This window comes from Prionailurus viverrinus, chromosome E3, assembly GCF_022837055.1.
Source record: "Prionailurus viverrinus isolate Anna chromosome E3, UM_Priviv_1.0, whole genome shotgun sequence".
Taxonomy (NCBI): Eukaryota; Metazoa; Chordata; class Mammalia; order Carnivora; family Felidae; genus Prionailurus; species Prionailurus viverrinus.
Window position 1 is genome coordinate 16030426 of NC_062576.1, and position 25518 is coordinate 16055943.

General features: G+C 37.7%; 1 protein-coding gene across 2 annotated transcripts in view; it reads right to left on the minus strand.

Annotated features, from left to right (window-relative positions):
* TPST1 (tyrosylprotein sulfotransferase 1) overlaps positions 1-25518 on the minus strand; it is a 163632-nt gene that overhangs the window by 108932 nt on the left and 29182 nt on the right. For both annotated transcript variants that reach the window (XM_047838740.1, XM_047838741.1), the window contains one exon: positions 15939-16884. In XM_047838740.1, coding sequence (XP_047694696.1) covers positions 15939-16783 — 845 coding nt within the window. In that variant the 5' untranslated portion in view covers positions 16784-16884. The remainder of the gene's footprint in view (positions 1-15938; positions 16885-25518) is intronic.

The following is a 25518-nucleotide window of genomic DNA, read 5'->3' on the forward strand; positions in this document are numbered from 1 at the left end:
GCGTCCCTGGGCTAAATGTTAATAGTCATTCTAATTTAATTCTCACAATGACCCTATGAAGTGGGTATTATTACCATCCCTATTGGATATTATTACCATCTCTATTTCTAGGATAAGGAAAGGGGGAGGATGAGGTAACTAAGAACTGGAAAAATCAAGAAACTCATCCAGGGTTTATTATTACAACTAATAAAGGATTGAGCTGGAATTTAAATCTCTGTTCATCTGACTCAAAAGCCTGTGATTAGCCACTTTGACACTCATTATTTTATTTACTACTCAAAAGCCCTGTAAACTAAATATAACATAGAGATTAAGAGTACCATTCCTGAAGACAGAAAGACTTGGTCTATGCCCTAGCTTACCTGTTTTCAACTGTGAGTGAGGAAAAGCTCCTCAACCTCTCTGAGAGACATAGTCCTTTATTTATAAAATGGTTTTGAAAGTACCTATGGGTAAGTATGAAAGGATAAATATGAAACATCAGTGAAGTAATGCATGTAAAGAGCTTAACAAAGTGCCTAGCACACAACAGATATTCAGTAAATTTTGGATGATATCATCATTATCATCATCATCTTCTCCATTTTATAGTTTAAAAAACAGAGACACAGAGAAGAACAGTAGTGTATCGGATGTTATAAAGCCAGTTAGTATCAGTGAAAGGTTTTAAACACGAATCTAATCAGCTTCAAAGTCTGAACTCTTCCATTCGCCAAGGCATTTCCTGAAGACACAGGAAGTTCACTGGACAGAGGGAGATCTCAGAGAGATCCTTAGGAAAGACAGATCTGAGCTGAATGCTGCAATGCAACTTGCGTTGCTCAGATGAAGAAGTGTGAGGAAGGCACTACAGGCAGAAGGAACAATACAATGAGCAGTATGGTATATTTGAGTAGATACAATTATTTCAATGTAGTGGGGGCCCAGAGGGTAAGGGGTAAAAAAGTCATAGTCTGCATATGAAGCCAACATAAGACATAGAACGATTTTGAGGCAGTGGTTCTCAAAGTGAAATCTCCAGACCAGGACATCAGCATTACCTAAGAACCTGTTACAAATGCAAATTCTTGGACTTATCACAGATCTGAATCAGAAACTCTGGGTCTTTTCAAAGGTCCTTTAAGTGATTCTAATATATGGCTGACATTTGATGATTTTGAGCAATGATGGCATGTAATGATGTTTTCAAAAATAATGAAATTATCCCTCATCAGTCAGGTAATTTGAAAGAGGCAGAGGACCATGCTGTTCTGAATTCAGAAAAGGTAGAAGACAATAATATCTGAATAGGCACTAGTTGTAATACCTACAATATGCCTTATTTTTCTTTGACAACAGTCAATTTCATAGGTTACTCTATTCACAAACCAAATTTGCCCTATGCTTCATTTTTCTTTCTTTCTTCCTTTTTCCTTCCTTCCTTCCTCGTTCCTTCCTTCCTTCCTTCCTTCCTTCCTTCCTTTTCTCTCTATCTGTCTCTGTCTCTCTCTCTTTCTTTTGAGACAGAGACAGTACAAGCAGGGTAGGGGTAGAGAAAGAGGGAGAATCTCAAGCAGACTCTGAGCTGTCGGTGCAGAAACCATGTGGGGCTCAAACTCACGAAACTGTGAGATCATGACCAGAACCGAAATCAGAAGTCAGATGCTAAAACGACTGAGCCGCCCAGGCACCCCTAACCTATGCTTCATCTGAAAATACATTCCCAAACAGGCATACATTTAAAAACATTTTTTTTAATTTTATGATAGAGGGATCCTCTATGTTTTATACCCTAAAAAGTTGTTAACAAGAAAAACAAAGCCCCAAATGGTGTCAAACCAAGACTTTAATCTATTGCAGTTTCAACCTGTCAGGAATGTAACCTTTAACCAGTCAACACAGAATTTCTGGGCCAATTCTAGGAATGTGCTGAAAGACCCTTTCCACTACCCTTAAGAAGGCAACCTTGCCTAAACAATGCATTCCTTGTTAATAAATGCCTTTCTTCTTTTTTTAATGCCCTCTCTCTGCCTTTAAAAACCTCCCTCTGGTGTAGCTCAGTGGAGCTCTCCTCTACTTGCTAAATGGGATGCTGCCTGATTCATGAATCACTTTTAAAAGCCAGTAATATCTTCAAATTTACTCAGTTGAATCTTGGTTTTTTTTTTTTTAATTTTTTTTTCAACATTTATTTATTTTTGGGACAGAGAGAGACAGAGCATGAACGGGGGAGGGGCAGAGAGAGAGGGAGACACAGAATCGGAAACAGGCTCCAGGCTCCGAGCCATCAGCTCAGAGCCTGATGCAGGGCTCGAACTCACGGACCGCGAGATCGTGACCTGGCTGAAGTTGGACGCTTAACCGACTGCGCCACCCAGGCGCCCCTGAATCTTGTTTTTTAACATATTTGATGGCAGCAGTGGGATCCAAAGCAAACTTCCAATGGCATTCAGTAACAACAAAACACACTGGCACGGTACCCTGTGAACTCTTTTGAGCTCACGGTCTTTCTTGCCATTTCTGAGGGCCACTGGTAAGTCCTTCATGGTTGGAATTCTACTCTTTTTGCATTCAAACTACCGATCTAATTGGCTTTCCAGTCCACGGTTAACTGGTCAGCCTAGACTGACATGGGGCTCTAACAGAGCACCAGTCCTTAGCCCTTGTCCATAGCCCAGTCCACAATTCCACGCTGGAATCCCTTCCCCAGTTCCAGTCTGAAATCCCCATTTACTAGAATCTGCTGGTTTAGTCTACTGGTTTAGTACTCGTGGTACACAAGATCTTCTCTTGGCCAGCCCACAGTAATATCCTCTGGTTACCACTATGTGTTAAGTTGCACATTTGTTTGTCTGGTTTTATGTAAACAAAGACTTAGCTAATGAAATCCTTAAATTCTAGAGTCAAGTGTACCACCTCTGGCACACTTGCTTATTTTATGTCCAAAAACTATGGTGCTAGGTGCACTGAATATATACAGAAATGGCAAAATTTTAGTCAAACAACCTAGAATTACAGTGGTCATGATGGGGAATGTTCCAACTAGATAAGATCATCTAAGAAGTGCACGTGAAGGGTGCTTGGGTGGCTCAGTCGGTTGAGCATCTGACTCTTGGTTTCAGCTCAAGTCATGATCTCGTGGTTCATGAATTCGAGGCCCACATTGTCAGGCCCTGTGCTGACAGTGAAAAGCCTGCTAGGGATTCTCTTTCTGCCCTTTCCCCACTCATGTTCTCCCTCCCTCTCCCTCTCTCTCAAAATAAATAAACTTTAAAAAAAAGTGCACTTGAAAGGGTTCCCAAATTAAGCAGAATGGGACACCTATTTTATTTATTTTTTTTTTTAATTTTTTTTTTCAACGTTTATTTATTTTGGGGACAGAGAGAGACAGAGCATGAACGGGGAAGGGGCAGAGAGAGAGAGGGAGACACAGAATCGGAAACAGGCTCCAGGCTCCGAGCCATCAGCCCAGAGCCCGACGCGGGGCTCGAACTCACGGACCGCGAGATCGTGACCTGGCTGAAGTCGGACGCTTAACCGACTGCGCCACCCAGGCGCCCCTGGGACACCTATTTTAATGGGCAAGCAGAGGCCTCCAAAAGGTTCCAAAATTCCAAAGTAGTTTCATTGAAAAATTCATTGCAAAAGCCTAGAGAAAGATTAATGTAAAAGGGACCTAAAACAAGCCTATAACTCCCATTGCTCCTCTTATTCCTCCTTTGAGTAGTCTATCCACTAATCCTGTCTGAACTGTTTTCCACTCTGAAAAGACTACATAACCATAAACAAAAGTCTTCCAAATTAATGGCCTTACAGACAACTCCACCTTCAAAGGAGGGCCCCCATTTAGACCCCCTCCCAGAGTCAATGAAACTGAGGAATTTTCCGGTAAACTGCTATATTATTTCTTTAAACAGACAAGAGGAAACTCTGGTAGATACCAGAGTCTGCAGAGGGTATCCTAGAAAAACTGACAGAAACCAGGGAAGGGTGAAAATTCTTATCAGAATCAGTTCTTCTGAATCTGTCAGTAATGCCCAGTTGTAAGAGGGAAATAGAGTTTCATATTATCCCTTACTTTCCAAATCCAAACCCATTGTTGATTGATCTTTCTCTCTCAGGGATAGCTACTGTCTTCTTGCTTACTCAACTGGGCTTGGCTTTATACCTGCCCTGGACATATAAGTTGTTGGTTCTTTCTTTTGGCTATCTTTGGCAGTGACTCTGGATTTGGGGAAGGTAACATCCTTTACCCTCTTTGGGGCCCATCTTACACCCAAGAGGGGTTATTTAATACTGACAGAAATATTTAAAATTAAAAACTCTGAACCCAAAGGGAAAGAAACAAATTAAGGGTAATGTAGTTGGTTAGGTGGATCAATCTATGATGTCATTTAAGTTACAACCCAAGTCTTTGAGGAACTGAAAGCAAATGTCCAAATCTTACAAAGCTTACAAAACAAAAGTCAGCCCCAGAGGCAACTCAAAATTAATCTATTTCTTTACCAATCCCCAAATTTTCCTTATTTATCTCAAAAGGCTTATAAGTTTTTGGCCTTAGGAAAGCAAAGTCCATCTTGGAGAAACTTAATATTCTTTGGTCTCTTGGGGTTATAAACACAGCCCACAATCATATGACTCTCAAGGAAGGAAAAAAAGGGGAAAAGGTCTTTTTAAAATACAAACTGGTGGGATGTCTGGGTGACTCAGTTGGTTAAGCGTCAACTGCAGCTTAAATTATGACTGCAGCTCAGGTCATAATCCATGAGTTTGAGCCCCACATCTAGCTCTAAGCTGTCACGAGCCCATCATTGGGCTCTGTGCTGATAGCTCAGAGCCTGGAGAGCCTGCTTTGGATTCTGTGTCTCCCTCTCTCTCTGCTCCTCCCCTGCTTATGTTCTGTCTCTCTCTGTCTCTGTCTCAAAAATAAACATTTAAAAACAATAATAATAAAATAAAACACAAACTGCTTAAAAAAAATTAAATAAAATAGAATACAAACTGCTAAAAGGGCTCCTAAGCTCTAGTAGTCTCCTTAAGATAAATTTAGGGACAAATATAAATTTAAAAAATCTTCTCCACAAATATTAGTAATTATAAGGTCTTTGCATTTGTCTGTTTGTAAATATGTTATAAATGTGAGATATTGTGCTGTCTCTGGATAGTATTGCTAAAATTAATTTGTGAAGGGCTCTAATTAGTTGGTTTGAAGGCAAGTGCTTATAAGGATTGAGCATTCTAAAGCTCTCAAAAAAAACCAGAAACTAACCCAAATGTTTTTCAAGTTCACGTAATCTGAAAAAAAATACTCTCTATATAAACAAGTTTCAGGTTGATAGTTTAATTAAAACAGACATGTTTAGAGTTATCAACACTAAATATAAAACTTTTATTCTACCTAAGCTTATTAGCCACATAAATTCATATTAGCCATATAAATTCATATTATCTTTTACAAGATCTACCAACAAAAAAATAATAGCTTGGGATAATGGCTGTCTTTGTCAAATGTTTAATGAAGTTTTTTTCGTGGGTAATCTAAACATATTTATTAAAAACAAGTAAATATATGTAAGCAAGACAAAAGCTTATAAATGAATTTTTCAGCAACATTTATGTCTACTTAAATAGTTTTCCCAAATCTTTTTGGTAACCTTAAAACCTTAAGGTTTGCTAAATTAGGCTGAATGATAAACTCTTTACATATCTAGATCATTTCCAAATACAATAAAATACTACAACATTAATTACTGAACACAGGCTTAACTACTTTGGGCTTCTTATTAGAGAAACTAAAAGATATTTGGATGTGTTAGTGCTGCACTGGAAAAGTGAAAAAGGCCTATGCTTCTAGAAATTATAAAATATATTCATAAATCTGCAAATCTGAAGAGTGCTTGTATTAACAGTTTACAATTGTTTACTTATTAGCTTTCACTAGAAATTAAGGTTTCTAAGAATTAAGAATTCTAATAAATGTAATTAAGACTACTGGAGAGGCGCCTGGGTGGCTCAGTCGGTTAAGCATCCGACTTTGGCTCAGGTCATGATCTCACAATTCGTGAGTTTGAGCCCCGCATCAGGCTCTGTGCTGAGAGCTCACAGTTTACAGTCTGATGATTAGGTACTTTGGAAACATCAGAGCAAAACCGCTCTTGAGCCCCACTGGAAAGAACCTTACCAGTGCTCCTGGCCACTGACACTGCTCTGCAAAACTAGAAGGTGTTAAGCCTTGAGTATACACCACACAGCTACAGGCTCCACATGACAGCTAGTCCTGTACAGACACTGGAGACCTCCAAATCAAATCACAAGGAAGAGAAGTAGCTGACACAAAGGTAGACTGCTTCCACCCAAGATGATGGATCAAGACTTCCTACTTTAACAGAACATGAAACCCTTTGTTTTTCCTTTCCTTTACTCTGCTACTGGCCTGGAAAGATAATCCCCTCATTTTCATCTCTCAGACCACTGCTAAGGGCGTTAACCTCTGGAAGTTAGAACGACCTTTTATTTCAGCCAGAAGAAAATCTAACTGTAGCCCCAACTTTTCACAAGCAAAGTAAGACTTATTGGTCGACTCCCCTGATTTCACATTGTGAGTTGAAAGGTGGCTTTCATGATTCAGAATTCACTCCTTTTGGCAGGTCCCTACTTCCTTGGTTAGGGATAAACGTAAATGAGGCTATGATAAGGAACTTCTCCTTAATTCTTAAAATTGTTGTGGAATCTGCTACTAAAGCAATAGCTCCCCAACAAAGGTATCTTTAGACTCTGGCCAAAGTTGTTCTTGATAAAAAATAGCCCTTGATTATCTTTTAGATGAGCAAGTAGTGATAAAGCAAAAATGTTATGACCTGTGAATGCCACACAAAGGATCAACAAAAGCTGCTAAGAACTACAGAGTAGTAGCTGAGAGTGGTGCTAATGCCTTAAATTTTGATCATATCTCTCAGTTAAGATGAGAGTCTGATCAAAAGAATAATTGTTAAAAGGAAAACCACAGGCGCAAAATGGGGCCACTTAGGTTAAAGCCCAAGTCAGGAAACCAAGACTTAATAGGTCAATACTAGGAATTTATTGACAGACCCCTTCCATTCCTCTTAGGAAGGCAACCTTGCCTAAACAATGCATTCCTTGCAAATAAATTCCTTTTTATTTTATGCCCTCTCTCTGCCTTAAAAAACCTTCCTCTTGTGTAGCTCAGTGGAGCTCCCCTCTCCTTGCTAGATGGGATGCTGCCTGATTGAAGAATCATTTAATAAAGCCAATTAGATCTTCAAATTTACTCAGTTGAATTTTCTTTTTGAATAAAGTCAAACTTATACTTATTGAGTGTTCTTAGAAACGATTATAATACCCAAATTTTTATCATTTCTATACATTCTGGAAAACATTATAATCAATTTTTTCTTTTAAAAACAAAATAGAAATTTTATAATTCCACGAGTTTCATTTCAGTTTTGTTAAATACAAGCAGAATTAAATGTTGCTTCAAACAAACCCACTCCACTTCTAGGTACTTTAGAAACCAAGATTTTGGTTTCCTCATGAGATTTTAAATGAGTGTCCCACTAATAAGAGAAGTTTGCAATCAACTGGTCTACAGGATAAAATTCAAGATCTTTAGCATAAAATATAAGGCCCTCCACAGTTTGATCCTTACCAACTCTCTCAAGCCTTGTTTCCCACTACGTCTTACCTGAAAATGAACTTTCTAGCAACACCAAACTGCCTATAGTCCTCATAAATACCACAGTTTGAGATGTTTCTCATCTTTTTTTTTTTTAACTGTTTTAATATTTATTTATTTTTGAGGGACAGAGAGAGAGGGAGACACAGAATTTTAAGCAGGCTCCAGGCTCTGAGCTGTCAGCACCGAGCCCAATGTGGGGCTCAAACCTATGAACTGTGAGATCATGACCTGAGACAAAGTCAGATGCTCAACTGACTGAGCCACTCAGGCGACCCTAGATGTTTCTTTGAGAATTTGTCCATATTGTAACTTCCAAGTGACTACTGCCTTGTTTTATTTTACTATATTTTAAAAATTATATTAGGTTATATTATATTAGGCTATTAAACATTCTGGGTCCAGGTGAGATTGTGTGTACATGACTTTCACTGTATGGTGGAAGGGCAGGGTCTATAGGTCCGGTGTAACAGGGACCAGTTGTTCTCTAAGTCTTTTTGTGCCTGCCGCTAGGCCCCTAGGTTGGGCCAGGAGTCATGCCAGAAACCTTCCAACCCATCTCTTCTTTTTGGACACTGTAGGGCTAGAATTAGACACAGGCTGCTTCTAGGAGTAATATCTCTTGATGGCTCATTTGGCTAAGGAAGAGAAAGACACTGGACAGTCAAGGAACAACTACAGCGCTCTAGCCATGGCTCACCCAAGGAGCACCTTATCCTGCAAGTTAAAACTGAATGCTCTTTCCTTTATTTGTTGAGCTACTTATCCTTTAGGTCAATGATTCTCAACAGGAGGGGAGATGGGGAGCGTTTTGCCTCCACAGGGGGCATTTGGCAATGTCTGGAAACATTTCTGATTGTCACAAAGTGGGGAGGGGTTTTGCTACTGGCATCTATTGAGTAGAGACTAGGGATGCTGCTCCATCCCACAATGTACAGGACAACCCCCACAATGTGCAGGACAACCCCCACAACAAAGAATTATCTGACCCAAAATGTGAATAGTGCCAAGGTCAAGAAACATGACTTTATTTCTCGGTTTGATACCACAATCTCCAGGAAGGCCTTCCTGAACACCACACATTACCTCTTCTTAGTTTCCCATAATACTTAACATTGTACTGTTATGAATCTGTATCTGCTATTCGATCATGTGTACCTTTAAGACAGAGACCTTAACACTGTATCTGGCACGTAGTTGGTACTCAGTGAATTGCAGACTGTTATCTGCCTATCCCAATATCCAGTCTATTCCCCTTGGTAAAAGAAACACCAACTCTTGGTTAGAATAAAGACTACATTCCCTAGCCTTTTATATGTGGCCATAAGACTCAGTTATGGCCAGCAGAATGCAAGGAGAGGGGCTACCTGGAATGTAAGGGAATGAAGGAAATTCATGGGAAATGCCCTTAAAAAAATATTAAATTCACCTTCTTATTTGCCCAGTCTATCCCCTGTTCTGCTACTTAAGGACACAGATGATATGATTGGGACTCCAACTTGAACCACGGGGCTGAAAGAGCCAAAAGCTGGAAGCAGCCTAAATGCCAGATGACTACAGAGCTTCCAAACCAGCCTTGGTCTGCCTTCTTTTATGTAACAGCCACTATTTTGTTTAAAACCATGGTTATTTTAGATCTCTATTTTTCGAAAAGACACTTAATCTAAATTAATAAATGATCTAATACCCAATTTCTGCTTTTTGCCATCAAATGCCATAGTCTTCAAGAAAAGTATGCACTGTGCTTTATTAACGTTCTTGCTGTTTCTTCACATTCTTCACTAAAATTTTCTAAAATACAATTTTTCCTCTGCTCTTTTTCTTTTTTTTTTTAAATTTTTTTTTTCAACGTTTATTTATTTTTGGGACAGAGAGAGACAGAACATGAATGGGGGAGGGGCAGAGAGAGAGGGAGACACAGAATCAGAAACAGGCTCCAGGCTCTGAGCCATCAGCCCAGAGCCTGACGCGGGGCTCGACCTCCTGGACCGCGAGATCGTGACCTGGTTGAAGTCGGACGCTTAACCGACTGTGCCACCCAGGTGCCCCTCCTCTGCTCTTTTTCTTTTGCAACCTGTTTTGCTGTCATCTGCATTCATTGTTTATGCAGTTACCCTTCTCAGCTACTTATCTCTTCCATTTGTAATAGAAGAACAGCGATTTCCACAACTACAAAAATATTGCTGTTAGCTAACATTCAATTCACAACCAGATTTATAAAGCTAGGTTTACTGCCTTCACAAAGGATAAGTAATCCAAAGTAATTAAAAAAATAATATTTATAAAATTATTCTGGGATATTTTAATCTGAGCTACTAGAGTTGTAATCCTGATTTGCATGCTATTAATTTTACATGCTATAGAAGTGATCATCATTTGCATGAACATAGCCTGTCTTTCTCTTAACTTGCTCATAATATTCTTCCCATCCTTCAATTTCAGAAAATTCTCAGGTGGACATTTTGTTATCCTTCCCTGTCAATCCTATATTATAAAAAATTTTAATTTCTAAACTAAATTCCATTTTGAACACTAAGAAGAAATTTAATATTCAAAATTTAATAACTATTCTACTTAGGAGTATCTCCATTTCCAAAAAACAGTCTTCATTGCTCTCACCTATTTATTTGATTGTTTTAAAAAAAAAAACCACAAGCCCAAAATGGTGTCGCTGCATTGAGGAAGGCTCCAAAGTCAGTAAACCAAGACTTAATACCTCGCTTCCCTCCCCACTCCCCCACCTGCCAAGCGGTGTGGAGGCAGAGGCCCGAGGGCACTCAAGATTCAGCTGCAATATCCAATATCCAGTCTATTCCCCTTGGTAAAAGAAACACCAACTCTTTGTTGGGCACATGGTCACTTAGAATAAAGACACATTCCCTAGCCTTTTATATGTGGCCATAAGACTAAGTTATGGCCAGCAGAATGCAAGGGTTACAGAGGGGGTCATTGCTGCTGGAGGTGTAATGGATGTTTATACTTCCTTACAAGAGTCATTGAAGATGGCCCTAATTCATGATGACCTAGCACATTAAGCTGACAGGCACCAAGCCCATCTTTGTGTGCTTGCATCCAACTGTGATAAGACTATGTATGTTAAGTTTGGTGGAGGCCCTCTTGTTCAACATCAAATCAACCTAATTAAGGTCGATGACAACAGAGAGGCAAAGAACAAATTAAACTGGTTCTTATAACTAAAAAAACAAAACAAAACAAAACAAAACAGAATTAATACCTAATCTAACTCCAGTTTCACACCCCCTGAAATGTAACCTTTAACCAGTCAAAATGGGAATTTCCTGGTCAGAACTTATAAATTTAATGATAGACCCCCTTCCATTCCCCTTAGGAGGGCAACCTTGTCTATAACAATGGATTCTTTGCTAATAATATCCTTTTTTCCACTTGCTTTCTACCTTTAAAAACCTTTCCTTTTCTGTAGCCCTTTGGAGTTCCCCTCTACTTGCTAGATGGGATTCTGCCTGATTCATGAACTGATCAATAACGCTAATTAAATCTTTAAGATTTACTCCGTTGAGGGGCGCCTGGGTGGCGCAGTCGGTTAAGCGTCCGACTTCAGCCAGGTCACGATCTCGCGGTCCGGGAGTTCGAGCCCCGGGTCGGGCTCTGGGCTGATGGCTCAGAGCCTGGAGCCTGCTTCCGATTCTGTGTCTCCCTCTCTCTCTGCCCCTCCCCCGTTCATGCTCTGTCTCTGTCCCAGAAATAAAAAAACGTTGAAAAAAAAATAAAAAGATTTACTCCGTTGAATTTTTGTTATTTAATACTTTGTTCTGGATCTGACTTCTAGTTTTCTCTCTGCTTTACTTACTAGAAGCTTCAGAGACTGTCAATTATTGTATTCCTATTTGTTCTCTTCTACTTACCGCTGCTTTTTTTCCTTCTAACCTATTTGTGCTTAATAGTTACATATCTTTTTTTCTGCCCTAAAAGCAGATAACTTGTCTCTGAATTATAGCTGTGATTCTTTGGTTCTAGTTTAAGGGTTACCATTATATTTTGTTTTGTTTTGTTTTCTGACTTTGCTCTTTTGACCTAATAAACTTGTTTACTGATCCTAGGATACTGTTTTATTTTAGTCACCTTTAAGTATACGATGGTGCATTGTTTTGTTATTGTTATTGATGATTTTTATTTGTTCCAGGCAATTTTACGGTATAATGAGTTCAAAAGCAGGAACAATGCTGTATACTCTAGTAACTTCCTGAATGTTCCCAGATGGAAATTACTGAAATTCCACAAAAATTCCACAATTCATGAGAAGTTAATGTAAATAGCCTCAAACTTTATTTCCATTTCCTACTCAAAATATTGGAGGAGCAGGCATCAGCAGTAGATACCATTCACTAATCAGCAAAATCCTACTCCATATTCAATCTCTTGGAAAATTCTATTAGAATTTGCATAAGGTATTTCCCTTAAAATGTATACCCCTCTACTTTGCTGTACAAACATTTCTTGAAAGGCAAAAAGACATTTAGAAGTGTCTCATTTTTGTTTTCTATTCTCTATAAGTTTGGAAGAAATAAAAGCAATCAGTGAATTCTCTATCATATTTTGGAGCCATCATATTCAAGACTATAGCTCAATTTAATATGAAATTGAAGAGTATGGGTGAATAATTTATTAAAATAGAACACAGTATTCAAAACATCAAAGTTAACAACATCAATCACTGGAGAAACTAGTTCTACTACTGAACTTGAAATGACTATCTAAAAACACAATAAATAGTATACCTAAAATTCTATGCTTGTAACCTTAATGCAGAACTAAACTTATCAGCCAGTCAAAGAATCTGTTTTCATCCCTTCCCGACTCATTACTTGGCTTTTATTTTCAGTTAAAAAGAAAAAAAAGAAAGGAAAAAAAAGCCCATCCTATATTCAGCAGTCTCTAATGAAGACTCCCTTCACCATCCCAGAATGAAAGAATGCTTTCTTCCACCAAATTCTTTCATAGAGGAACTCTTAAATATACTAGCAGATGATTACCCTATGCTCCTACTGTAACTGGAAAGGACAGACAGGCAAGAGGTACCACTCTAACTGAAAACAACTGGAAATTCCTAAGCAAAGCAAAGGAAAGCTTAACTTTCATAGTTAATAAAATAAGGCAGGTAGAACTGTGAAGGCTTTCCTTATCACTGTCTTCAACAATTTCTACATATGATCCTGAACCATCTGGTGATATCTTCAAGCCTTCAAAACTGCGTAAATATTTTCCATATTTTAGTACTAAATAATACAAAAATAAATATTAAAATACTGACTTTAAACAATTTCCCCAGAATAAAAACGTTTATAGGAAAGCAAAGCACACAGGATGACTGACTCTGGGCTATGAATTCCTTATGGTCACAACTCTCAAGTAATATGAGATATTTACAACTTGGTACTTATTAATGGAATAATTCTGTATGTTTCTGCCTCATCTCCCAATTAGCTCTTTTTGAGAACAGAGACTCAGCCTTAAAAGCAGTACAGCCTAGATTGGACCTGCCTCAAACAAAACAGCTTTGTTTTTATCTGTTTTATATTGGAACTCTGGGAAGATTTGTTTCAAAAAGGAATTCAAATGTTGTTATTTTGTTTTGCTTTTAAGTTTAAAAAATACTTGCAGCCCTGCTAGATTTAAAAGGACTGAGAATACAAGTTGTTAGCAAAGATGCAAAGCAACTATAATACATAAGTGTATACTATAGCCATACATTGCTGGTGCAGACACTGTGAAAAACAATTAAGCATCTGTTAAAGACATATAAATATAGAGATACAGAGATATTTTATGATCCAGTGACTTTACTCATTTTTCTTTACCCAAGAAAAATCAATGCTTATGTCCACCAATAGTAATGTACAGGAATGGTGTTAGCAACTTTATCCATAATAGCCCCAAACTGGAAACACCAAATGTTCACCAAAGGAACAATGGATAAATTGTGTTATATCTATACATTGGAATATTACATAGCAATGAAAAAAATCAATCCATACAATGGTATAGGTATATCTAATGTTAAATGAAAGAAACCAGGCAAAAAATAATATATAGGCATGCTTGCATTTATAGGAAGTTCAAAAACAAGCAAGGCTATTTCTGAACTTCACATACAATGTCCTAGCACCTCTGATGACAGAGGATGAAACAGTGGTTACTTTTGGGTTGAGGAGGATGTTAACTGAGGAGCATGAAGGAGCCTAGTGGGTACTGGGAATTTTCTGTATTTTTATACAGATGGTGATTATACAAGTGTATACAGATACAAATATTCATCAAATTGTACACCGAATATCTGTGCATTTAATATGTAAGTATTCCTTAATTTAAAAAAACTCATATAATAGCAAGAAATTTGGAATAAGCATTGGAAATTCTAGTCATGGTTCTGCCACGTATGATTCTTGAAAAAGCACAGAACCTCACTGGGCCTCCATTCTGTATGCTAAATGTTAATTAAGTAAGGTCTCTTCCCCTTCTAAAATCCATTTGTTTGTAATTTCTATGAATTTCCTTGGTATTCATGTTTGCCTTAAACATAGTAATTATATATGTAAAATGATCTTGTCCTGATTTCCACCAAAATTTACCTTGAGCATATCTCCTTAATCCCTCCTTGGAGAGACTAGGGATGGCAAGGGTGCAGGGGTTTGGTGTTATTTTGTATTACTAGAAGGAGCCAGCAACAGAATCTCTGGGCCAACATACAAGCACACAAAGTGAAATGCTAACCTATGAATACAAGTGATTAGAAATTAGTTATGGTATGTTATATGAAAAGAACAATAAACTGTGATGACATTAGCTATGGCTATAATTCTCTTTGAATCAATAATCAGAACCCAGAGCCAGTAGAGTGATAATACCTAATAATTTATCATCATACCTGTAAGTTAGGTGCAGAAATGCAGCTGCTCCTTTCAAATTATCTACATCAGGAACCAATACTCACTGTACAAGTTCTATACATTGAAAAAAGAAATCAAGAAGATATTCCCTGGTAGGAAAAAGCAGGTACAGAAGGGAAGTACACTGTTTTTTGTTTTTTGGGGTTTTTTTGACAGCAGGTACATATTACTTTTATGAATGGAAAAAGATAAGAAATAAAATAAAACTTAGTTACACCCAACTTCTTCCTCATAAAAATATGCTATGTGAATTTAACAGTAGTTTCCATTTTTATATCCATATTCTAGGTATATAAGTCATCAAATCAGGTTGTCGGATCAAGTCAGGGCACCCCAGTCACTATTTCATAAGAAAGAAAGAAAAATGCAATAGTTCTAGAAGTATTTGAATCTAAGGAACTTCCTGTATGGATTATGGATTGAGCTTCCAAATTTTGGAGTTCTCTGCCCTTTAAAAAAATCAAGATCCATCAGATGACAAAAGAAGCACTATGTGTTATAAAATGCCATGGAAAATGGCACTACCCCATTGAGACCAAAGCACAGATTCTAATCCTGGCCTTCCCATCTCAATTTGAGTAAATCATTTTTACTTTCTGACTAAGTCTTCCTACCTGTAAAATGAAGGGACTGGGTTAGATCATTTTGGTCTTTATATTTCTCTATCACTAAAAATTCCAAAATGCTTAGAATTCACCACTTGCTCACCAACATTAGATGCTTCTCCTCATATTAACCTTAATCTACACAAAAGTTGACTATTGTTATTAATAAAACTACCTAGAAATTAGAAATCAGGAGTCGCTAAAATTGAATGATGGACATTAAAGAAAAATACCTTTCACTGCTATAAATTGGGCTGGCTTCTATCAAATAAATAAGAACCACAATTCATAAAAATACAAATGAATTAAATAAATGAAAGGGCCTATAATGAATTTTTAAAACAACTCATTGAAAGGGACACCTGGGTGGCTCAGTAGGTTAGGTGTCCCACTTAAGCTCAGGTCATGATCTCGGAGTTTGTGAGTTTGAGCCCCATGTAAGGTTCTGTGATGACAGCTCAGAGCCTGGAGCCTGCTTCAGATCCTGTGTCTTCCTCTCTCTCTCTCTCTGCCCCTCCCCCACTCACGCTCTGTCTCTCTCTCACTCTCTCTCTCTCAAGAATAAACATTAAACAAATCTTTTAAAAAGCTCACTGATGAAGTTATATCTGTTCCAGAAACACGTTCTGTAGTTTACACACACACACACACACACACACACACACACACACACACACACCTTTACTACCTGAACACAGGGTCAAAAAAAAACAAAAAACAACTTCTACTCACTTTGACAGAGATACTCCCCCAGCTTTCCCAATCATCTCTTCATGATGTAATACTGAGTAGTTCCATGGAATATGAAGGAACTTTAAGAGCGTTCTCATCCACCGTTCAGGATGTAAGACAAGTTGTTCATAGTGAACTAACATGCATTTTTTATAGCCAACTTCCATACATTGATTATACATGGTCTCTATGGCACGATTCCACTTGGTCAAACAGTCTCTATAGCTATTCAGGTCAAACCCAGCTATAGTAACTTTCCGAGAAATCATTGAATGTACTGATGCCCGGCCATCTCGGACCATGAGGAGAAATTTGGCATTAGGGAATAACCTAGCAAGGTAAGTTAAGGATTTCAGGGCAAAAGGATCTTTATTACATAAATAAGGGGCTGGTTCCCCATGCTTAACAATAATTTCTAGTAAGAAGGCTTGCATGGCAGAATCCAGCACTTCATCAGTAACACCAGCCTCATCCAAGCGTATTTTCTCTTTACTTGACCGTGACCACATCTGCTTCAAGGCCAGGATTCGGGGAATGACTCTGGTTTCCTCTCCACAGCGAATATCGGGGTGTGCATCTAGCATGGCCCTCATGAGTGTGGTTCCACTCCGAGGCACACCTCCAATAAATATCAAAGGCATATCTTTGTGATAGGCAAAGGTTTTATTCACTTTGATGTCCAGGCCAGTTCTCACAGTGGTCTTTGTGCTCTCCAATTTGAGGGGCTGGCTACGTTCTTCTATTCGGTGATGACATTCCATGGCGTGTTGGCCCAAGTAAAACACAGTCACAGAACTAATAACCAGACATGCCAATAGTAAGTTCTGCTTCAGTTTTCCAACCATCTTGATGTAGTTATCTTGTTATTAAATAGATATTCTGCTCAAAATAATTTTCAGAAAATGTTCAGGCCATGGAGATTCTACTTCAGAAAGATGATCAACATCTAGTGAGAAAAGGAAAAAGCTATTTTATCATCACATTAAAACTGTTCACAAATTAGTCATCAGTGATCACCATTACATTCTGGCTAGAAAGAAGCTAAAGCTGTCTTACATACTATGATATTCTTAGAACACAAGTATACACAAGTGCAAGCAAAAATAAATCATTTCTAATCAGAAACAGCATTTCTTAATGTGACAATTCTGAAGCTTTGTACCTTCCACAGAATGGAAAAATAAATAAAACTATTTCTATCAGTGGGTTATGCAAATATTTAATATGACCAAGTATGTTTGAGGTCTAACCCAAGGCTCATCTCTAGTATTCAGATTTGCTTCATCCCCAAGAAGTCATTATCTCCACATTCTACCCTAAAGAGAAATTACAGAAGAAATATACAACTTCCAAATCTTTAACACAGATTTAGTTTATTCATTCCACAAATTATTTATTTAGATACTACAGGCCAGATACTTGGGTGTGGCTGAGGATAAGCTTTGAAAACAGCAGTGCACTGACCCTTGCTCTCAGGAAATAAAGTCTCATGGACAGATAGATATGCAAACAATGACAACAAAATGCAATCAGTGCCTTAGTAGATATAAACAACAAGAGTATAATGAAAAGGAGCACATAAGTCCACCAGATGAATCTATAAAAGCCTTATAGAAAATAAGAGGGAGAGGTACTCTAAGCAGTAGGAACTTGTGTGCAAAAGCACAATGGCATGACAGAACAGAGCATGTTTAGGCAAAAAGTAGTTCAGGAGAACTGGTGTGTACTGTGAAAAGACAATTACGTGTGTGTTTGTGATCTAGCCTTCAGAAGAACAGAGAAGGTTTAGATACACAGAGTATTCTAAGCTGAAGATACACTATGACCAAGGTGTGGATGTGTAGAAGCAAGGGCATGTATGTAAAACATATATACTATGTAAAATATATATACTATGTATATGTAAAATATACATATTATGGAAATACTAGTTTAGCTGGAGCAAGGATATATACTACAAAGCAGACAGCAATCACACTACACCTAGACTAAAAAAATGTGCCCTGAATCCTCAGAGGGCAAGTGTGATGGTTAATTTTATATGTCAACTAAGCCATTATGGTGCCCAGTGTTTGGTCAAACACCAAACACTAGTTTGGTCTAGATGTTGCTGTGAAGGTTTTTGTTAGATATGATTAACAATGAAATCAACAGACTCTGATTAAAGCAGATTACCCTTCATAATATGAGTGGGTCTCATCCAACAACTGAAATCCTTAGAAGAGACAGGTTTTCTGAAGAAAAAGGTATTCTCTTCAAGACAGTAACACAGAAACTGTACCTGAATTTCCAGCTTGCTGCCCTGCAGAATTTGGACTCAAAGCTAACATCAAGTCTTACCAGCCAGACTGCTCTGTGGATTTTAGAAATGCCAGCACCTCAATAACATGAGCTAATTCCTTAAAAATTCTCCCTTCCTTATATGTCTCCTAATAGTAAGTACACCTGGGGAAAGGACTAGCTATGCTAAAAAAAAGAATACCTCCTGAGAGGCAGGACGTCTAGCTATGGACTAGTGAGAAGGTAGGCAATTCTCCCCCAAAACTAAGCAAGATGAAGCTGACAGAAACCCCATCAGTCCTCTGGAAATCAACAAAGGAATACAACAACCTAAGCAGCATCTATGTTTGAAAAACTGCTAAATGTTGAGGAAGAACAATGAAAGTCTATGACATTCTTGCCTAAGACTATTCCCACCCCACCATCCACTCACTTAGCAGGACAGAGGTTCTGCAGAGCAGGGCGAGGCAGGGAAACTATGAAGACTATGGCTTTGCTCCCAGGATCAAAGGGAGTCACTCATTTTGGAGTGGTGAATAACACACACTCTCAGCTGTGCTGTCAGTGTAAGTGATGTTCCAGGTGGCAGGTGAGCAAGAAGGATGAACAGCTCCAGTAGTCTCAGTTTGTAATCATGATTGGCAAACTCAACGCCAGCTCACAGGTGCATGGAGGCAGAGGAGACACAAAAGGAATTGTCAGTCCTTAAACACCAGTGCAGACTTGAAAATGGCCTCAACTTTGAATGTGCTCCTCTACCCAAATGCAGATCCACTGGCAGATGAAAAGTCACACTGGCTTAAGATATCAGAGCACAACCACTGTCCAATGAACTGTGCCGACAGGAAGGCAACCCCTAGAAAGCCAGGCTTAAAAATGCAAATAATTTTACGTGTGTGTATGTGTGTGTGTGTATCTGAGCAACTACATCAGCATACATTTATATGAAATGTCCATAAAAGGCAAATTGATAGAGACAGAAAGCAGGAGGTGGAAGCAGGAATTTAATGACAAATAGGCATGAGGGGACTTTCTGCAGTAATGGAAATGTTCTAAGACTGGACTGTTGTGAGACTTGCACAACCTTATAAAATCTACTAAAAATCATTGAATTACACTCTTACAATGGATAAGTCTTAGGGTACATAAGTTATACCTCAACATAGCCGGGCTTTTTGTTTTTTGGGTTTTAAAGGAATACTTTCGTAGAAAAATATTTTGATAGTCTCAGTAGGATACACCAAGATCTGGTTTTTGTTTACTCATGTATTCATTCCTTTAGTCACATATTTGAACATATATTACTGTACCAGGCACAGTACTTCATTATAAAGCTGCAACAAAGAACCACAAAGTGAGAACAGGTTGAGATTAAAAGATCAGCTTAATACGAAAAGACTGCAAAAAAAAAAAAAAAAAAAAAAAAGCATTAATTAAGAACACCGGTAGTGGGGTGCCTAGGTGGCTCAGTAGGTTAAGTATCTGACTCTTGATCTCAGCTTAGCTCTTGATCTCAAGGTCGTGAGTTCAAGCCCTGCATTGGGCTCCATGCTCAGCATGGAGCCTACTTTAAAAAAAAGAAAAAAAAAAAAAAAAAAGGAACATTGGTGGCAACATAGCATTGAAATATCTATGCAAAAAACAGAATCCGTGATATAGAAGACACACTTAAGATGTTTTACCAATATTCAGTTTAAAAGGGGGCACGTAGGAAGAAAACAATGGAGAAAAAAGAAAGTAACACAGAAAATGGAATGAAAAAGAAAAACAACATTTTAAAAATGATATTTAGGTAGAGATCTGAACAGTGAGTAGGAATTAGGTAAAGTGAAAACAAGAGCATTCTAAGCAAAAGCAAATGGATATACAAAAGCCTTGCAATGGAAAGGCATTTTAAAGCTTTTAAGGAGCTAGGTAAAGCAGTGAGCAAGAAAAACAGGTCAATGATGAAACTGGAAAGATGGGTAGGGGTCAGATTGTAAATCTGGTGGATCAGTTTAGGGATATGAAATTTTATGATAGATGCAATCAGATGTGACTGATTTAAAGATTTTTAAGCAGGGAGTTACTTAATCCTATTCAGATTTATACACTCTCACTCTAGCCAAAACCATCTTGAAAAAGAATAATGCTAGAATATGCACAATTCCCAACCTCAAAACTTAACTACAAAACTACAATAATGAAGACAATGTAGTGCTGGCATAAAAACAAGCATACAGATGAATGGAACAGAATCACAAATCCAGTAATACACCTTTACATTTATGGTCAATTGATTTTTCTTTTCTTTCTTTTTATTTAATTACGTTTTTTATTTTTATTCCAGTACAGTTAACAAAAGGTGTTATATGAGCGTTAGGAGTGCAATACAGTGATTCAACACTTCTACACATTACTCAGTGCTCATCATGATAAGTACACTCTTTAATCCCCTTCATCTATTTCACCTTATCCCCTACCCACAGCTCCTCCGGTAACCATCAGTTTGTTCTCTACAGTGAAGAATCTGTTTCTTGGGGCGCCTGGGTGTTTCAGTCGGTAAAGTGTCCGACTTCAGCTCAGGTCATGATCTCACAGTTCATGAGTTCGAGCCCCACGTCAGGCTCTGTGCTGACAGCTTGAAGCCTGGAGCCTGCTTCGAATTCTGTGTCTCCCTCTCTCTCTGCCCCTTCCCCACTCTCTCTCTCTAAGAAAAAATAAAAAACATTAAAAATTTTTTAAAAAAAGAACACATTTCTTGGTTTCTCTGTTTTTTCCTTTGTTTGTTTGTTTCTTAAATTCTACATATGGGTGAAATCATACAGTATTTGTCTTTCTCTGACTATTTCACTTAGCATTATACTTTCTAGCTCCATCCACGTTGTTGCAAATGTCAAGATTTCATTATTTTTTATGGCTGAATAATTTTCCATTGTATGTGTATGTGTGCGGTGTGTATATATATATATATATATATATACGTGTATGTGTGCATATGTGTGTGTATCTCCTGCTTCTTTATCCATTCATTTATCTATGAACACTGTGCTGCCTCCATATCTTGGCTAGAGGAAATAATGCTGCTATAAACATGGGGTGAATGTATTCCTTTGAATTAGTGTTTTTGTAGTTTGGGGTTAGATACCCAGTAGTGCAATTACTAGGTTGTAGGGTAGTTCTATGTTTAACTTTTTGAGGAAACTCCATACTGTTTTCTAGAGTGGCTGTACCAGTTTGCATTCCCACCAATAGTGCACAAGTGTTCCTTTTTGTCCACATGCTCATCAACACTTATTTTTTCTTGTGTTATTTTTTTAATTTTAGCCATTCTGACAGGTGTGAGGTAATATCTCATTATAGTTTTGATTTGCAATTCTCTGATGACGCATGATGTTGAGCATCCTTTGATGTGAGGAAAGAGCAACCTTTTCAACAAATGGTGCTGGGAAAACTGGATATCCATATGTGAAAGAATGAAGTTGAACACCTGTTCACAAAAATTTACTCAAAATGAGCCAGAGACCTAAATGTAAGAGCTAAAACTATAAAACTCTGAGAAGAAAACAGGTGTAAATCTTTGTGGCCATAGTTTCCTAGATACAAGATCAAAAGTATAAGAGACATATTAAAAACAGATAAAATAGACTTCATCACAACTAAAAACATTTGTGCTTCAAAGAACACCATTCTGAAGGTGAAAGACAAATCAAAAAATGAGAGAAAATATATACAAATCACGTATCTAATAAAGGACTTCTATCCAGAATATATAAAGAACTGTTACAATTCAACGATAAAGATAAATAACAGAACTCATCATCAAGGAAATACAAATTAAAACCACAATGAATACCACCTCACACCAGTCAGAATGACTAAAATTAACAACTCAGGCAACAACAGATGTTGGCGAGGATGCGGAGAAAGATGATCTCTTTTGCACTGCTGATGGGAATGCAAACTGGTGCAGCCACTCTGGAAAACAGTGTGGAGGTTCCTCAAAAAATTAAAAATAGGCCTACCCTATGACCCAGCAATTGCACTACTAGGTACATATCCAAGGGATACAGGTGTGCTCTTTCGAAACATGCACCCCAATGTTTATAGCAGTGCTATCGACAAGAGCCAAAGTAGGGGAAGAGTCCAAATGTCCATCGACAGATGAATGGATAAAGAAGATGTGCACACACAGACACACACACAATGGAGTATTACTCGGCAATCAAAAAGAATGAAATCTTGCTATTTGCAACAACGTGGGTAGAACTAGAGGGTATTATGCTAAGCAAAATAAGTCAGAAAAAGACAAATATCATATGACTTCATTCGTGTGGAATTTAAGATACAAAACAGATGAACATAAGGGAAGGGAAGCAAAAATAATGTAAAAACATGGAGGGAGACAAAACATTAGAGACTCTTAAATATAGAGAATAAACTGAGGGTTGCTGGAGGGGCTGTGTAAAGGGGGGATGGGCTAAAATAGGTAAGGGGCATTAAGGAAGAAACTTGCTGGGATGAGCACTGGGTATTATACATAGGGGATGAATCACTGGAATCTACTCCTGAAATCATTATTGCACTATATGCTAACTTGGATGTAAATTTAAAATTAAATTTTTTTTGAAAAAGATAAATAACCCAATAAAAAGTGGGCAAAAAATCTGTATAGACATTTTTCCAAAGAAGATATATAAATGGTCAATGTGCACTTGAGAAGATGTTCAATATCATCTCTTTAGGAAAGTGTAAATCAAAACCACAATGGGATAGCATTTAATACCCATTAGATGGCTACAATCAAAAACAGATCACAAGTGTTGATAAAAATGTGGAAAATTGGAATACTCATATACTGCTGGTGGGTGGGACTGTAAAATGGTGTAGCCACTTTAGAAAAGTTTGGCAGGTCCTCAAAAGGGCAAATGTGGAACTAGCTAGCATATGATCCAGCAATTCCGCCCAAGAGAACTAAAAACGTATTCACAGAAAAACTTGTACACAGATGTTCACAGCATCATTATTCATAGCTAAAAAGTAGCAACCCCAATGTCTACCAACTGATAAATGGATAAACAAAATATGGTATATCCATGCAATGGAGTATTATCCAGCCATAAAAGGTGTGAAGTACTGATATAGAATTCAATGTAGACAAAGCATAAAAACATTATTCTAATTGATTAAAGCAACTCATAAAAGATCATATATGATTCCATTTATATGAAATGTCCAAAACAGGCAAATCTGTAGACAGAAAAATTAGTAGTTGCCTGGGGCTGAGGGGAGAGGGAAGATGAAAGTGACTACTATGTAGTTTCTTTTTGGGGTGATGAAAATGTTCTAAACCTAGACTGTGGAGAATTTTTTGGTTATGTGGATTATATCTCAAATAATATTGTGTTTTAAAAAAAAAAACACACCATACACTTAATAGACTGGCTAAAAAAAAAAAAAAACAAAACACTTGGCAATATCGAGTGCTAATAAAGATGAGGAGCAACTGAACATCTACATTTCTGCGAATACACAATGATACATCTGAAAAGGTGTTCTGTAAATTCTAATAATGTAAACATACTTACCCTACAACCCAATAATTGTACTACTGAGATTTATCCTACAGAAGTGAAATCTATGTTCACATAAAACCTGCATGTGAATGTCTATAGTAGCCCTGTTCACAATCACCAAAAACTGAAAACTAACCCAATGTCCTTCAGTGTGTAAATCTAGATAAACCATGGTACATCCATTGCTGGGATACTACTCAGCAACAAAAAGGAACAAACTCTTGATACACACAACTTGGGTGAATCCCAAAGGTATTATGCATGCTGAATGAAAGAAGCCAATCTCAAAAAATATTCCTATTTATAAAATAGTCTCAAAAAGGCAAAACTATAGATCACTGGATGCCAGAAAACTGTTAACTTTAAAGGGATATAGAGTTTTCTGAGATGACAGAACTATTCTGTCTCCTGACTGCTGTAGTTGTTACATGAATAAATATATGTATTAAAATTCACAGAACCGGGGCGCCTGGGTGGCGCAGTCGGTTAAGCGTCCGACTTCAGCCAGGTCACGATCTCGCGGTCCGTGAGTTCGAGCCCTGCGTCGGGCTCTGGGCTGATGGCTCAGAGCCTGGAGCCTGTTTCCGATTCTGTGTCTCCCTCTCTCTCTGCCCCTCCCCCATTCATGCTCTGTCTCTCTCTGTCCCAAAAATAAATAAACGTTGGAAAAAAAAAAATTCACAGAACTATGCATCAAAAGAAAAAATCTATTTTACTGTACAATAATCTTTAAAACAAAAACAAACAACAACAACAACAAAAACTGGGGTGTCTGGGTGGCTCAGTCAGTTAAGCCTCTGACTTCAGCTAAGGTCATGAACTTGCAGTTTATGAGTTCAAGCCCCACACTGGGCTCTGTGCTGACAGCTCGGAGCCTGGAGCCTGCTTCAGATTCTGTCTCCCTTTCTTTCTGCCCCTCCATAGTTCACACTCTGTGTCTCTCTCTCAAAAATAAATAACATTAAAAATTTTAAAACAAAAAAAAAATTTTAAGAGAAATTTGAGAAGAAAAATGGGGGACGGGGAAGAAAGATAAACACCAAAGAAAGATCGAACACCAAAAACAGGAGAATTTTTTATTCTAAATCTTCTAATGTTTCTGATCAAGAATTATTTACTGGTGATAAATTCAGTGGTAATAGGAATACATTAAATAAATAGTGGGTTTTACTGAGAAGAGCAAAGAAATGATCTTAGGAAAATTGTTTCATGTTTTCCATTTTATGAACACCGAGATGAAATAAAAATTCATTTAAATCTGAACATAGCAAACAAAACTTACTTAGTGAAGCAAAGAGAAGTGCTCTTAGGGATGCAATTAACTCTAATAACGGTTGGTTTCACTTTAGATAATTATATAGGAATGATTCCTCTAGCACATTCCATTTGTTTGTGCAGTGGTAGGTGTGTAATGCATGTTTAATGAGAGAAGAGCAGTAATCGCTAAGAAATCACTCTAAAATGGCAAAGCTTTTCGGTAAAATTTAGTACTACATGCATTTTAAATTACATTTAACTTAACCTCTGATACATGTCAGAATTCAATATGTAACAAATGAGTCAACTTCTTTCAAAAATAACTTGTGCAACAATTTAAAATTCAGTTGTATAAAAACAAGATAACTACCTCTCTGAAATCTTCTCTAAGCACATATCAGATACAAAATATTCACCAACCAAAAGCTAACATGACGGAGCTCCAAGTTGCTACAGCAGCAACCAATGGGAAGTAAAACTTCCCATTA